This window comes from Trichoderma atroviride, chromosome 1, assembly GCF_020647795.1.
Source record: "Trichoderma atroviride chromosome 1, complete sequence".
NCBI classification, from domain to species: Eukaryota; Fungi; Ascomycota; class Sordariomycetes; order Hypocreales; family Hypocreaceae; genus Trichoderma; species Trichoderma atroviride.
In genome coordinates, this window is record NC_089400.1 from 3,236,167 (window position 1) to 3,251,359 (window position 15,193).

Consider the following 15,193-nt stretch of genomic DNA (forward strand, 5'->3'; position numbering starts at 1 on the left):
CTTATATAGATACTATCTAGTAGGAGGAAACACTTCCAGTCAGACAATTGGGTTTAAAAGGCCCTGGTTGTGAAAAGCAACTTCGTTATAGGGCAGCGATTAGCAGCTCGATTGGCAGTGGCCCGAGCTTCCATCGGATTGGCCGTCCTAGACTTCAATCACTTACAGAGCAGCTCCAAGTCGCCAATTCACTGCAGAGCACGTGCCAAAAGACTGATACAGAACAAGACTTTGATCCATCGGCTTGCTTCCAATCACCTTTTCTTCTCTTTTTGATGTCAATTGCTCAATTGCCAGCGAGAAGAGCAAACGCCCCTCCACAGCACGTCCCCGGCCTGCTGCTGCTCTCACTTTTACTACTAGCAGCTTACTAACTTGCCTAAAGATCTGCCCCTAGCCCTCAACCTCGACCTACTTGACGACTGCCTGCGTATAACAATTCTCTAGACTTGCACGCACGAATACTCTCTTGTCTCCATCAACGCCCAAGCCTCAGCATTTGTTCCAACACCAGAGACTTGAAGTAATCCATCTCCCTGACGGGGCTTCGCAAAGGGACTCGAGCTTTGATATCTGCCATCTGCAGATTTTCCTTCTTCCGCGCAATCTCCCTTCCTCCGCTCACTCTCATAAGCCAGCCGCGACAGTACGCGTCAAACACCGCAATCACAACGCTCATCAAGCACAGCCAGGGGGCTTCTCTGCTCTCTCTCTAACCCCATCTCGAATCCCATCTCCCACAATGCCCTATAACACAAACGCCATCCCTCCTCGAAAGGAGCCCACGGGACAGACTCAATTGCCTTGTAAGCTCACGACTCACTGTGCCTCCTTTTCTTCTCAATAAAAATATAAACACTGACATCCTACTTCTTTAGTGTCAAGAGTCAAAAAGATCATCAGCCAAGATCCAGACGTCCAGATGTGCTCCAACAACGCCGCCTTTGTCATCACTCTGGCCGCTGTACGTCGTCGTTCTTCGTCCCATGATTTCTCAATCACTACCAGCTAACACGGCATTTTCATCTTCACGCAGGAAATGTTCATCCAGCACCTCACTGAGGAAGCTCATGCCCAAGCAAAACTTGAACGCAAGCCCAGGCGCAACATTCAGTACAAGGATGTCGGTACGTTCACTCTAGACTGTTTCAGCCATCTTCTTCTTCTTCTTCTTTTTTTTTTTTTACCTCCCTTCCCACCAGAGCAGTGCTCTCTAACAAACACTCGCAGCCAATGCCATATCACGCCGAGACAACCTCGAGTTCCTAGAGGACGTCGCCCCCAAAACCACCACCTTCAAAAAGGCAAAGGCCGCCGCCCAGGCCCAGTCTCGTGGCGACGCCGTCGATGCGGACTCTGCTGCTGCTCCTCGCGTCACAGCAAATGGCAGCAAGAGCAAAGCCAACGGAGCCAAGGCGGCGGTCAATGGCCAAGGCAAAGCCGGCACCAACCCCTTCACACTGTCCCTTCGTGGTGAGGAAAGCAGCAAGAAAGAGACCATCACCACCGCGCCAGCGGTGTCAGACGATGCCAATGATCAGCTCGAGCTGGAGATGAGGCAGGCCACACGCCCTGAGGATGACGCCGACGTAGACATGACTGGTTAGGAGCGAACTTTCTTGTTTTACGAGCCGTCGCCGCGTAGAATGGGTCTCTCTCGGCCTGCGAAGCGGTCAACCCGTGGGAAGCGAAGCCGTTTCAGGAGCATGTAGAGTTATAAAGGTTTCATCAATTATTGTTGTTGCATTTTCACGGGGCTGGATTTAGTTGGTTCTTGGAGTTTATATATCTAATGGCAAATGTTGTTTATTCTCTGTCAGCATCGTGTACCAATCAATGCTGCTTTCTCGGCCTTCTCACAGGTTAAGAGAAACTGTTCTTTAAAGTATAAAAAGGAAAAAAGTATAAATGAAAAGAAGACACCCAAAATAAACATCCATGGGGCCAAGCATGTCCTTGTGCCAAAATAATTTTATAGTAGCTTCCTCACTCCTCCATCGCATCGCCGTAAATGCCGGATGGTAATCGCCCTTCGTTCAGTTCCTTCTCCAGAGCAATAATCTCCTGCAGGCTCGTCGCTTTCTTGATCTTCTCCTGCAGCCTCTGCTTCTCCTCGTCCGTCAACTTTATCCGCGAGAGCTTCGACGGCGCGGCTGATGAGCCGTTGGATGTGACTTCGAACGACTTTGACTTTTTGCCCATGATCTGAAAAAAAAAAAAAGATGCACACATTAGAATATCATCCGGTAGCATAAATTGGGGCATATCTTGAAAAGGAATGGGGGGATATAACGTACCGATGTTGCCAAAGCTGTAGGCTCTTCCACTGTACCAAATAGCTCTTGGCCCTTTTCTCGTTCCGCCTGCTTGACCTTTTCGTAGTCTAGGAATCGGACAGAGGGACACCTCCAAATGACCCAGTAACGATAATGCTGCAACCGCCTCAAAATCAATAACCCATCTTACAACACACAGTACACGGAGAGAGAGAGAGAAAGTGAAAAACACGCACCTCCTTCTTCGTAACAGGGTTATCCGCCAACACCAAGTGCGTCAGCCGCGTAAACGTCCCCAGCGCATCCACGTCCGCCAACTCGGCCAGGCTGTTGGACGCCAGGACCAGGTTCCTCAGGTTCGGCACCGCAGTTGCTGCCGTGGGCTGGATGTTTGCGACGCGGTTGCGTGCCAGCAGCAGTGTCGTTATGCGCGGCGAGAGAGGGAAGTTGCCCAGCACTTGGATGTCGTTGTCGGTGAAATCGATGGCATCGTGGGGCTGTACGATAGCAAAGGACGAGTTAGCAATGGCTTCTTCTTCTCTTTAGTTTTGCTCGTAGAGCTCTCCATCTATCGGGAGAATAAACTAGAGCAGATACAGTAAAAAGCAGCAAGGGGGGGACACTCACGCCTGCAACGCCCAAGTTTTCAATGGCAGGAATTCTGTGTCCTATTTACGCCGCGGCGACAGGAAAAAGGCCTTTCAATGTATCAAACAATTTCTCTCATCAAACCAAAAGAAGATTGAAAAAAGAGAAAGATTGTAAGAAGAAAAACGAGAGATGAAGAAGTGTGTAGTATCTGCTCCTTTCATTTCTTGCTTTTTTTCTTTTTACCCTTTCTCTCCTTCAGGTAGCAAACGCACCTCGGAGATCAAGCTCTCTTTCCTTTAGGGGGATTCAGATAGGACAGCGAGTCCCGAATCAATTCGGCCGTGAGTCTCATGGCGGATATATCTTGGGATCGGTGTTATAGTCGAGAAAGGATGGGAGGAGAAGCCTTCTCGGGAGGCTTTGCGGGAAAACGATCGAACGGCCGGCTCCTGCGCTTCTCGATTCGCGCCTCAAAAACGAGCAATTGCTCCGGTAGTGGTCGTCGTTATGATATCTAATGATTCGAATCAGATATTCTCGAGATATATATTGCCGTTGCGAGGTTGCAATTAGGCGACAACAAGAAAAAAAGTGCAATGTTGTAAGAAACTGGAGAAACTATCACGGTAGGGCGGTGGTGTCGCATGCCGCACTCTGGGCTAGCTGGGCAAGGCTGAAATGTTTGGACAAGGCGCCGGAAATTTGAGTGACACTAGGGAAAAACGCCACACTTTGCGCAGCGCCACAGACAGCTGGTGCCACACTTCAACTTTTTATGTCTAGCTGCAGCGTCGATCTCCGTGCCTTAAACATCCTTCTTTTCATGCACTCTTATACGACTTGTCTTCGCTGTGAATGAACAAAATCTAACAAAAAATAGTAGCTGATACGCGTACTATTCATCTCCATGTTTCTCTCTTTGCAGTGTCTATAGCCGAAAGCCCCCTACTCTCACCAAGACTTCGATGCCACCCTGCTTGAGCTTGGAATAGCGGAACCAAAATCAACGTGCTCTCAAACTTCGGTGTCTCATACGAATGTCATACTTTGAGAGATATTGCATTTAATCTCCAAGCCTGGAGAGAAGAGAGAGAAAAAGAATGTCCTTCTATATCACGCTTCTTTACCTCACGATCAGATCATTACTTATCAGAGACTACTTTATTCACCAAAACTGATTACAAAGGGCTGGCAATAAAGAAAAAGAATTAAAAGAGGAAGAGCAAAACACAAAAAAGAAAACATACAACAGCCGGTGTTCGCTGATGGTCACCCACTCAACTACTAATCTGCCGGTTAATGGCTTGTCTATGGGGGAGCAGACGGGACCCCGAATTTTCCATTACCTATGGTCGTATGTGCTTGTCTTACTGTTGAGTCTTCTTATATAGACAACAGTCACGAAACCAGGTAAAGAGAAAAAAAGAAAAAACATACAACAGCCGGTGTTCGCTGATGGTCACCCACTCAACTACTAATCTGCCTCTCATTGGCTTGACTCTGGGAGAGCAGACGGGATCCCGTATTTTCCAATGGATATGGTCGTATGTGCTTGAAACTACACAAAGATCATCTATATAGATATCTCATAAACACTCCCCAAGAGATACGAAACCCAATTGTGACGAGGCATCCACGCCCTATACACAACAACGTACATCAAGTCATATCGTGCAGAATGCATATCCAGTCTATTGTGGTGAGAAGAGGCTTACAATGCAAGTGCCGGCTGGTGCTAATTGGAGAGCTTTAGAGTTTTCTTTTCTCTTCTTTTATCTTCTCTTCTTCTTCTTCTTCTCTCTCTCTCTCTCTTTCTCTCTTTCTTTCTCTGATTACTTTTACTGCAGATGGAGGGCATAGCGGCGACGTTTCAATCTTCTTTTTATAGACGTTGAGGCAACAAGATTATGTATCCTTCGAACATCCGTGTCCTATCAATCCTTGCCTCACAGGCTCACATAGCTACCGTCAGTCCATCGCCTCCTCAAGAGTCTATGCCTACGCTCCCGCGAGAACTCCCGCCTCCTCTCTCCCCTCATCAAGTCTATTCATGTGCTTATCCCTAGCCCATATGCTCTGGAATGCGAGAACCAATGCTAGCGTGACGGCAATCATGGGTATCAGCACGACGATGAACTTCCAAAGCTCTGGCGATACGGCCATGGTGCCCTCCTTATTATCTATCAGAAGCTGCGAACTGAAGATTCCCTAACTGTTTCTGTTAGCCCAGTCCGTTGCAAGCTGCTTCGAGGTCATACCGCCAATAGCGATGCTGGCAGGTACAGCGTCGCCACAAACGTCAACGCTCGGATGTTGACGGCCGTCTTCTTTTCGACCTCGTGCTCCATCTCCCCCATGACAGCTATGTTCATCATGGTTCTGACAGCGGCCTCGTTTGCGACGGCGCTTCGTAATGAGGTATTTCCCTGGCGCCGCTGGAGGATGTCGAGTAACTGGTTGCTCTTTGGTCAGCACGAGCAATCATGCATGTCGCCGTGGAAGGAATCAACCCACTAGAGTGGCTGTATCTACAGCGCGCTGCTGAAGACCTATCAGACATTCTCTATGATAATTGGCTTCAGAAAGGTAGTCTTCCAGTTCCAATCCTATCGTCTCTTGTATCGTTATATCCAGTCCCGCTGGCGCAACTCGCTCCATGAACCCTTTCATCTTCTCTCCAAGGAGGATGGCGGCATCGATAATGGCCGTCGCTTTTATCAATTTACGTCGAAAGCGCTGTAGGTTTTGTCTGTCTTCGAATCCGAGCTTATAGTCATTTACGTCGTGGCAATCAACATCTGAAAAGAAGGATGTCCCTTCCTATGAGCTGTAAGCGACTTATATCACATGCAAAATGAATGGAAGGAAGGGAAAAAACGAAAGAAGACTGATAGAGAGCGGTGCTGTGAGTGTCAAGACTTGGCTCTAGAAAATTGCATACGTATTTCTCCAGGTTTTTTCGTTGAGCAGCGACGTACTCTCCCCAGTTGACGAGAGAAAACGAGAGTATGGCAAGGTGGAAAAGGAGAAACTGAGCGTTTGCTAGTGGTTTGTATCCATGAATCGCGCTGATCTTCTCCTCAAAAATATCTCGAAGACGCTGGGGAGGCTTGATCATCACCCAAACCGTCCTCTGCGTTGGAGCGTGGAACCGCTGATAGACTCCCATCTGCCTTGGAGACCACGGATCGCCGATATCCCGGTGATTTAATTCAACAAAGCGTACGGTGTAACATATTTCTAGGACTTTGTTACGATTTATTCACTGATCGGTACATACTATAGGCGACTCACGATGACCCTCCTCCAACATGAGCTTTCTAAAGTGAAAATTGCTCCACGTATTGTCGCCATCCTTGGTACGCAAACCGAATGCTTGAACTGTCTCTAAGAAGTGCGGAAATACGTCATGCATGGACATGATCTTTTCAAAGGTGTCTTTCTTCACGCGAAGCCGATCTCGAGAATGCGCCTGGGGAATTAGACTGGTCGATACATATGCGGTGATTAGCACGACAGAATCTGCTGGCGGTCAAGTTATACCTTTAGGAAACAATCGTGTATATGATAGAGACGCTGAACAGCGCTTCATACAATATCATTCACGGTAAGACTACCAGACACTCACTAGAAAGCATCTTTGAGCATAGGTTCTGCCTGCACCCGGTCCAGCTCGAACGAACACAAGCTATGCTTTGTTATAGCTATGACACATTGGTGATTATCAGCACGTAAGTTATACTATGGATAGAATCCAATCTTGCTTAATTAAGATTGCTTTTGGGAGTGACTTGCCGGATTGAGAAGCATTTGTCTGATCTGGGTAAGTTGATAGCCAAACCTCGCCCTCATCCGAGCCGCTGGTAAATAGAAGGGATGCGCGATTGGATAATTTCTGGTAAACATTTACTGCGTCACAGCTCCACAAAGCGGCATCTGGTGGATTTGCCATGATAACGATTTGATTCAGGTCAATGGAGGATGACTGAGAATGATTGAGAGTGCTAGACTCTACCGTGGCCATACTTTGGATATTAATTGTCCGTGAGGGGGAATTCAGGCATCCTTGTGAACAAGAGCCCATGCCTCATGCGAGACTCTTCCGAGATGTCACCGAAGGCATCGATGAATGGTTGAAGACCCCCGGTCGTGAGCTGAATCCGCCAATGGTAGATGCAGGCAGTACACCCACGACAATGCATTGACGCCAGCATATATGTATACAGCAACGTGATGGCCTCCAGCAGCATGCAATGCCGCCTAATATACTGTACCAGGCTCGGTGTGGAAGGCTTAAGAAGCAATGTATAAAATGCAGCCAGACGAATGATTAACCTGGATATGTCATGGTCTAACCTTTACTTACGCGCATCATCCATCTCCTCATTAAAATTATCTTAATGGAGACAACATCGCTAATTAAACAAGAAATTCAGTCTCAGTATATAGACCTAAAGCTCCTTGCTTTGAAACTGAAAGAACTCTTTCCTAATGTCAAGTGCAAAGTCGTTGTAAGTGCATTTTATCATTCGGCTGACTGAATCCTACCCATGGAATGAAATATTGCTAACCCTTTTTTTTGCTCCATGTTCAACAGCCCAAGGGAGACGACATCACAATAATTTACGTGCCTCGACTCGTGACGGAGGTGATGCTATTTGATCTACCTGATAACGGGGTTGATGCTGATAAGATGTAGGAGGAGGAATTGAGCTTCATGACGGTGACAGATTGAGGAGCGAATGGTGAATCGATCTGCCTGGGTGAGGTGAGCTTGCTATAACCCATCTATGTAATTAATGCAAACTAACATTTTAGATTAGGGGTTCAATCGAACAATATTACGAAGCCTCTTATTTCATCAACCGGCCCCGAACGCTTGTCTTCGTTTGGAAATCAAAAGTCTTCCTCGCACGACGACTATGGCTACAGCTGAATTGCGGGCCCTACAGGGCCAGATTCAGGAGAGACAGCGATTGAATACGGATAACTTCAAGTTTGTGCCCCACACTTGGCTGAAAGAACTCTTGACGTCGGACAAGATATCGGCAGCGCTGGAGGGCAGCAACATCGAGGAAGATGAACGCCTCTCCGTGGCCACCACCGTACGTAATAGCGGGCTGCGCATCTTTGCCATCCTAGTTCTGATGGGAGAGCCCGGCCTCATTTACAACTTCATCCAATGGGACCAATACGTGAATAAAGATCATCTCGATAGCATGCTTCCCCTGCGGAAGAAGCAGCTCAAGGAGTTCTTCGGAGTGAAGAAACTAAAGGAAGAACGAACCAAGTTCATGGAGGGCAAGGAGCCGACAGAGTGCAAGGGCGATGCAGAGTACAAGAAACTGAATGGACTCATCTCGGAGCGAGAAGAGTGGGCTGGGGTCTTCAAGTCAACCCAGTATATGTTTTTGATCCCGACTTTCCCACAAGCGACGCCTCACCGTATCGTCTCCGATTATATGAGGCTGCCTTTCCTCTCCCGCAATGTCCCAAAGGGGGAAAGAAAGGAGGCGAAAGACCGGCCGTCAGGCGGTAATTTTGGTTTCGTGTTCAAAGAGAGACTGCCGCCGTTACAGTACAGTTCTGGCAACGATTTGGTAGGTACATGTATATTTATCATGATTGGACATTGGGCATCTATGCTGAACCTCTTTTTCGCACCACTAGGGATTGACTCTTGTACGAAAGGAGTTGAAGTCGCAAAGTGACGAAGCCTACAAGAGCGAGTTGCGGTGTCTTAGACTCTTGAACCTTGTCCGGCATCCATGCATCTTGCAACTTCACGGATCTTACACCCACAAGAAACGACACAGCTTTCTGTTCAAAGAAGCCAACGGCGGTGATCTTCATGAGTTTCTTGCCAACGAGAAACGACCCGTGGGGTTTGAGAGCGATCAAGCAATCTACCTCGCCATGTGCGGGCTGGCCTCGGCTCTGGACCAGCTTCATGATTACTGCAACGAAGAGCTGAGCCTCAAGATGATTGGGTGCCATCACGACCTGAAGCCGCGAAACGTGCTTATCGACGGGGCCAACTTCGTCCTCGCCGACTTTGGGCTCTCGACCATGCACAATGCGACAGACGAGGACGCTGCAAAGACGATGGCCCAGGACAGAGACCTGTATTTTGCAGCGCCGGAGGGTATGGATTACCTGACGCTGGACAAACACGAACTCGGTCCGCCGGCCGATATCTGGTCGTTTGGATGTATCGCTGCCACAATTCTGACGTATATTAAGGAGGGCCCCTCGGGCATCGCTGAGTTTTCCGACAGGCGGCTTGTGCTCGTCTCAGGGGTAATCGATCTGGAACTCCGGGCCTTTCACGACGGCCTTGGCTCTGTCAATCCGGGCGTGGTCACATGGCTCGACAAACTCGAGAACGACGCCGCAAGTAGTATGAAGGCAGAAGCTCTCTCTAGCAGCAAGGGGCAGGCAGCAAGGCAGCAGGTGCCTGCAGAGATTGACCTGATCCATCTCATCCGAGACATGCTCACACCTGCGCCCTCCTCAAGACCAAAGACCATGGAAGTGCTCCAACGTCTACGCTTAATCACCCTCAAGAAGATCGCAGAGTCTATTACGGTCGGCTTTGAGAAATTGCCGTACGACTCCGACCTAGAGTTCCTCATCGAAAAGCAAGTATTCCTCGAGTGGCTCAGATGCATCGACCTAGCAGGGCAAAAGAGGAATCACCAACACCAAGCCCTCAGTATGGATATATCGTTCAAGCAAGCGCACGATACCATATATAAGATTGGAGAAGAGCTCGAAATCTTGCTGGACGCCGATTACGGCCATCCGTTGTTCTCGAGACTGCGTCGCCTCAACGAGCAATTGATCTCTACGCTGGAAATGATCAGCAGGAGGAGTTTGCGCAGAATGGTGGAGCTGAACATCATTCCAACCGCAGCGAGACTTCTTAAGCCGCTGGACAGCGTTCATAGCTGGACCCTGGTTGATACGGTAGACAGCGAGATAGACGACTCACAGTCTCTTGCCCCTGACGTTGCTGGTCTGCTGCAGGGCAGCGACAACGACAGTCCCAACTCCAACCTCCTCGCGCTTCTCGCGGCCTCGCATATCAACAAGCTGATTGGGAGCTCTAAAAGCCCCATTCCGAAACTGAACTTTGAGCAGATCACTCTAGATGATTCCAAGACGAAAGCGACGAGCGAAAGACCAACCTTTCGACTCGGGATGGTCTCTTCTTCGTCTGATGACGCGTCCGAGTCATCAAAGATGAATGTCGTTATCGAAGAAATGGAAATTGGACCCGACTTCGCAAGAGAAGACATCAGCTCTCTGCTCTTTCAACGCCTGGAGAACGTACTCGCTCTATCTTCTCGAGCGGCCTCGACCTTTCGTGCACTGATCTGCAAGGGTCTCTACTACGACGAACAGAGACACACGATTGGGCTGATATACTCCTTCCCACAGGGGCCTCTTCAGGGTGCATTGGCCAAGGAGGTGAAGCCAAGGGTGTTGCAGCTCGCAGAGGTGCTGAGAAGATACGGAGATCCAGTCGACTACGAGCGGAACATCATTGTCAGCATTGACGAGCGGCTCCGTCTTGCTTACAATCTTGCCATGGCGGTATTCGAATTCCACAAAATCCGCTGGCTTCACAAGAACATCTCTTCTTACAACATCATCTTCTTTGACACTGAGGCTGACGACGACCAAGATGCCGACGATGACGACAAAGAATCCCGACCCCCCCGCAAGATCAGCCTGGCATCGCCGTTCCTCATAGGCTTCTCCCACAGCCGCCCCGACGAGGCCTCCATGTACTCCAACAAACTCTACGGCAGCGACGAACTCCTCTATGCCTTCCACCACCCCAACTACGGCGGTGTGGATGGCAAGTTTACCCCTTATCGCACCGAGTACGACTACTACAGCCTGGGGCTCGTTCTGCTGGAGATTGGCCTCTGGTGGCCCTTGGAGGCCATCATGGGCGAGGAGCTCTCTCGGGAGGAGAAGCGGATGCAGATTCTGAGCAGATCCGTGCCGTTCCTGGCCGGGTCGATGGGCGAGTCCTACGCTGAGGTGGTCAAGGCCTGTTTGTCTGATGGGGAAGATGGTCTCCGTCGAGCTGGTAGCAGTGTGGACGAGAACTTTGAAAGGCTTGTGGTAACGCCGTTGGAGCGTCTCTTGGGTAATATGGTGAATTTGTAAGTCAGGTTTGGAAGATGGTTTCTCTCTCTCTCTCTCTCTCATATATTATGTGATGCAATACGATGTCTTGAGGCAACGACTATGGGATATGTCTCTATTGTTCTCACGCATACCTCACTTCAATCTTTGAAATAGAAAAACGTCCCGTTGCTCAGTTGGCGTGACATGTTTCCAGAGCCCCAAAACCCGCCCACTGTGTCTCTCTCGAGGTTCACGACTCCGTGATATTCCCACCCTTGCTCAAAGCTGCCCTCCGAGAGGAAGTGACGCAGAACCACGTTACCCGAGACGTCGGCGATACCCCTAAGAACCCATGCCCCTTGATCATCCGCCGCTGTTCCTTCGACTTTTACAGAACGTCCGTCTGTCATGTCGTCGCCGTCGCCGTCGCCGTCGGCAGCAGCAGCAGCCTCTGCTGGATCCATGGCCTGTAGGTTTAGAATCCGAAGACCTTTCGGATCTCTGCGTGAGCCGATGCTCTCGTAGAGATACGACCCTTTCCACTGCCCGGTAAGCCATGCAGCCAAATCACGTTGGCTTTGAAACAGCGGTGGATCCCATGTGTCTGCAGGCTTCCTCGCGCAAAGGTCACGATGCTCCTCTAACAGGGCAGTGGTCTTCCACAGACCCGTCCTCCGCGCTATTGCAGTGGCTTTGTCATAATGCAGACCGTTTCTCTCATTTCTCGCGCCCATCGAGGCAATCAGCTCCACGAGAGGAGTCATCTCCCGGTCCATGGCTAGCCGGAGGGCTGAGCCCGCAACGCCCTTGACCGCACTGGGCAGATGCCATTCGTCAGATCCCATGCTACAATCAATGGCCTGCATGGCTTCCTCCAGACACTTGTCAGCTTCATGCTCAAGGTTGGCAGGAAGGGCGTCTTTGCTGTCTCCACGCTCCCGGTCACCTTCTGAGAAGATGTAGGCGCGGCACGCTGTTGCATACAGAATCTGCGCCATGAGTAGCTCGGGCCTTTTGGGAAATAGCCGCAGGTCTGGATAGGTAGTAGCTGGTTTTTCAACCTCAGTCCTCAGTAAATCAGACAGCTCGAGGGCGGTCAGCTCAGGGGGTAACATCTCGGACGGCTGCCATGGGTCTTTTTGTAGACCCTCTATGATATTCGGCAAGGCCCTCACGGGCTCTTCAAATTTTCCATGGTTTGTCAACATCGCCAAGCGAGTCAAGGCCGTGGTCAGCATGATCGGACTCTGAGGCTCAAAGTTTCTCCTGAGCACCTCTTCCGATTCTTGCATCAGCTCAATCGCCTCGGATAGATTACCCGACGATAGGAGAGCCATGGCAAGATTCAACCGCAGGTGATGCAACAAGGGGTCTCTCTGGTCCACTAGCTTCTTCATTCTCTTAAGCACATGCTTTTTTATCTCTATCGCCTTTACCGCATTACCTTCGGAGAGCAGCTGATCAGACTCCATTGCCGAGAGCTTGAGGGTCTCGATGCCATCCTCGCCATGCCTAATGGTAGCAATCCTCTTCGCAAGCTTCAAAAACTCTGCAGCCTCTCTGAAGTGCCCAGAGTAAGCCAGCATTTCAGACAACTCTGCCGCGAGAATTCGGGTCATGTCATGTTCGGCAAGTCTGCTTCGTGACAGCAAATCAACAAGCTCTCGGTCCTGGCCGATGTATTTATCACCATACTGCACTCCAAATGCGTCATTGCGCGCAATGGTATAATATACTCTCGTCATGATCGTATCGCGATGATGCGGGCCGCGGCTTTTGTCGTCCTCAATATCTCTGATCACACCACCGAGAAGCCTTAGTTGGTGGATTGGCATCCTCATTTCGCCATAGAGAGTAGATAGCGCCCACTTGAGCTGCAAGACCGCTTCGTGGGTATTTCCAAGAGCCTCTTCCATCCTCTCAACCTCCCTCTCTCGAGCCTCCTTCATGCCCATCCACAACTGATCTGGATCGGAGCGAAAATGAGTGGCGTGGTAGAATGGTAAATACGTCCCGTTGTCGTAGAGATCGCGAATGATAAAGTTGCGCTGCCTCGTGGGTGCCTGGCAAGCATCTATGCATTCACGCATTTGTGTATCCTGGATAGAATCCTCTCCCCAAGCAAGCACTCCGGGAGATAAGCTTTTGGCTTCCTCCAAGAGGGAGTTTGCTCGTTGGTCATCTTTTTCGCAACCCAATCCAATCTTCTTGCAAAAGGCAATCTCGACGGCAAGTCGAGCTCTCTGTTCGGCATCCAAGGCATCATTGTATTCCTTGATTAGCTTATTGCAAATATGCTCTCGCACACGGTAGTCCGTCATACAGAGACCCGGTAGCGATTTCCAGACCTAGGTACCGCATACATCATCAGCGCCGGATACATGACATGGGTACGCCTAGCTTGTAAGGCGGCCCGTCCTCCAGAACATACCTGAAAGCTTTCTGGTGCAGGAAATGATGGTTTTGGACTATGCTCTTGAGATGGTTCGCTGTTTGCCGGGGTGGAAAGGTTCGCGTCTCCAAGATTAGCACTACCAAGGTCAGTATTCACCTATTGAAAGTCCTTGAAGAGGGATAATCTCACCCTGCCTCGCGCAGTATTCCTGCTACAATCGCGAAGTTAGTCCCAGCTGACGAGCCAAATGATCGCTCGGCAGGCTTGTATGAGAGAGATGTGGCGAATAGCCGATGCAACACCGTTTTGAACCCGGACTCGTCTATCTTGTCCATCTTGTCCACAAGCTCCAAGGCACGCGCTCGCATCATGTTCTGCGATGCATCCTTTACGTTGTATTCGGCAAAGAAGTTCAAGACCGGGTCTGGAGGTACAGGAGAGGGGGAGTCTGTCATGTCGCGATAGCGCCGGCTCAAGATGCTAGATAGACGAGAGAGTAGGGAGCCATTGCGTGCTGGTATTTGCGATCCCATCTCCTGTATCTGGTCCCTGAAAACCACCCACAAGCATAGCAGCCCATACGAGTAGAGGTCCATTAGCTTGGCCTGCTCAAGTGTGTAACGACCTGACCTGTCGTATTCTGGTGCGACCCAGGGCTCAGTCCCCCCCAAGTCGAAAAGGCTTGCCCGATGCAAGCGCGGAAAAGCCAAAGTCTGCCAGCTTCACGACGGGTCCTGCAAACACCAGCACGTTTTCCGGTTTGATGTCGCCGTGGATGATATCTTTGAAGCCATTCGTTAGATTCGTCAAGCCACTGGATGGAGGTGATGGAAAGGGTTGGAAGAAAAAGATGACAACTACCGTTGCTGTGGACGACTGCGAGCGCTGACGCGAGGTCCTCACATATACCAACACCAGCAGCGAGACTCAGTTCTTTGCCCTCGCCAGCCGTCATGAACTTGCGCAGGTCCTCATGTGAGGCCTTCTCAAAGATCATCATCGGCCAGACTTGCAGAGTGCTGCCGAAGATCCACCCCTTCTTCCTGCGAAGTTCCCAGCTGACGGCGAGCAACTGCACAATATTGGGGTGCTTGCGTATCTCAGGGTGTCCCAGCGCCATCACCTCCGAGCAGATCTCGCGATAAGCCGCATCGTCGCCCTTCTCGCTCGCCCACGATCGGCTTCCGAACATGCTGGGCTCCGGTATCCTGTACTTGAACGCCAGGGTCGTGTCGAGGCTTTGCTGCGTCTGCACTACAATGGCCTGGCCGCCGCGGCCCAAGATGCCCTGGGCTTCAATCGGTACCATGTCGGTCACGTCTATCTGGCATTCTTGGACGCAGGCTAGGTAAGTCAAGATGTTGTATTTTATTTGTCTCTTTTCCGGCCCAGACGAAGCTGCTTGTAGTTGGCCTTTTGGAGGTGTCATGAGCTGGCCATTGTCCGACTGTTTGTTCGGCGGAGCAGGTCTTGGAGCAGGTCTTGGAGCAGGTCTTGGGCGAGGTCGCTGACGAGCTGGCGGCGGCATCGTGATCTTGGAGAAATGTATTTTGTAAAGCTCATGAAGAGGGTTTACATCGGCCGCGCATGTAGGTTGCGAAGTCGGGTTGAAGAATGACAATACCGACAAAAAGATATGATGAGAAGGCTCACATTCTGTAGCGGCGGGATTTGATTCGAGGCTGGTCAAGGTGATTGGGCATACAACCTCTGATACTGGATTGGTCGGTCCAAGCTGACATCAGGCTTCAGCCTGGTCTTGGCCAGCTGCACAGTACATGTATAT

At 50.2% G+C, this 15,193-nt stretch overlaps 5 protein-coding genes across 5 annotated transcripts; 2 read left to right on the forward strand and 3 right to left on the reverse strand.

Annotated features, from left to right (window-relative positions):
- The first annotated feature begins 209 nt into the window (after window positions 1–209).
- Window positions 210–1,820, forward strand: TrAtP1_001172 (uncharacterized protein). Its single transcript, XM_014086257.2, has 4 exons — window positions 210–806; window positions 879–964; window positions 1,037–1,127; window positions 1,231–1,820. The coding sequence occupies exons 1-4, from the start codon at window positions 743–745 to the stop codon at window positions 1,605–1,607; spliced, it is 618 nt and encodes a 205-aa protein (XP_013941732.1). The 5' UTR covers window positions 210–742; the 3' UTR covers window positions 1,608–1,820.
- Window positions 1,821–1,986: 166 nt separating this feature from the next.
- Window positions 1,987–6,036, reverse strand: TrAtP1_001173 (uncharacterized protein; the record flags this gene model as incomplete). The annotated part of the gene is made up of 7 exons (XM_014086254.2): window positions 1,987–2,205; window positions 2,298–2,432; window positions 2,513–2,773; window positions 4,959–5,075; window positions 5,126–5,320; window positions 5,382–5,687; window positions 5,809–6,036. 7 exons carry the CDS (start codon window positions 6,034–6,036, stop codon window positions 1,987–1,989), a joined length of 1,461 nt encoding a protein of 486 aa, XP_013941729.2.
- A 1,529-nt stretch (window positions 6,037–7,565) lies between these two features.
- On the forward strand, window positions 7,566–11,135 carry TrAtP1_001174 (uncharacterized protein). Its single transcript, XM_066110876.1, has 3 exons — window positions 7,566–7,635; window positions 7,686–8,467; window positions 8,538–11,135. The coding sequence occupies exons 2-3, from the start codon at window positions 7,790–7,792 to the stop codon at window positions 11,049–11,051; spliced, it is 3,192 nt and encodes a 1,063-aa protein (XP_065966949.1). The 5' UTR covers window positions 7,566–7,635; window positions 7,686–7,789; the 3' UTR covers window positions 11,052–11,135.
- Window positions 11,116–14,387, reverse strand: TrAtP1_001175 (uncharacterized protein). Its single transcript, XM_014086252.2, has 4 exons — window positions 14,269–14,387; window positions 13,597–14,189; window positions 13,444–13,543; window positions 11,116–13,360 (listed from the first exon to the last, which is right to left on the reverse strand). The coding sequence occupies exons 2-4, from the start codon at window positions 14,001–14,003 to the stop codon at window positions 11,171–11,173; spliced, it is 2,697 nt and encodes an 898-aa protein (XP_013941727.2). The 5' UTR covers window positions 14,004–14,189; window positions 14,269–14,387; the 3' UTR covers window positions 11,116–11,170.
- On the reverse strand, window positions 14,065–14,935 carry TrAtP1_001176 (uncharacterized protein; the record flags this gene model as incomplete). Its single annotated transcript, XM_066110877.1, has 2 exons — window positions 14,065–14,189; window positions 14,269–14,935. 2 exons carry the CDS (start codon window positions 14,933–14,935, stop codon window positions 14,065–14,067), a joined length of 792 nt encoding a protein of 263 aa, XP_065966950.1.
- Window positions 14,936–15,193: the final 258 nt, after the last annotated feature.

What these genes read in the sequence shown, in the direction of transcription:
- TrAtP1_001172 (XM_014086257.2), top strand. Translation starts at nt 743, where the DNA reads ATGCCCTATAACACAAACGCCATCCCTCCTCGAAAGGAGCCCACGGGA. An exon ending in GGGACAGACTCAATTGCCTT is followed by an intron (nt 807 to 878) that starts GTAAGCTCACGA and finishes CTACTTCTTTAG; the next exon opens with TGTCAAGAGTCAAAAAGATC. An exon ending in TTGTCATCACTCTGGCCGCT is followed by an intron (nt 965 to 1,036) that starts GTACGTCGTCGT and finishes ATCTTCACGCAG; the next exon opens with GAAATGTTCATCCAGCACCT.
- TrAtP1_001174 (XM_066110876.1), top strand. Translation starts at nt 7,790, where the DNA reads ATGGCTACAGCTGAATTGCGGGCCCTACAGGGCCAGATTCAGGAGAGA. An exon ending in ACAGTTCTGGCAACGATTTG is followed by an intron (nt 8,468 to 8,537) that starts GTAGGTACATGT and finishes TCGCACCACTAG; the next exon opens with GGATTGACTCTTGTACGAAA.
- TrAtP1_001175 (XM_014086252.2), bottom strand. Translation starts at nt 14,003, where the DNA reads ATGGACCTCTACTCGTATGGGCTGCTATGCTTGTGGGTGGTTTTCAGG. An exon ending in GGAATACTGCGCGAGGCAGG is followed by an intron (nt 13,544 to 13,596) that starts GTGAGATTATCC and finishes TGACCTTGGTAG; the next exon opens with TGCTAATCTTGGAGACGCGA. An exon ending in CTGCACCAGAAAGCTTTCAG is followed by an intron (nt 13,361 to 13,443) that starts GTATGTTCTGGA and finishes TGCGGTACCTAG; the next exon opens with GTCTGGAAATCGCTACCGGG.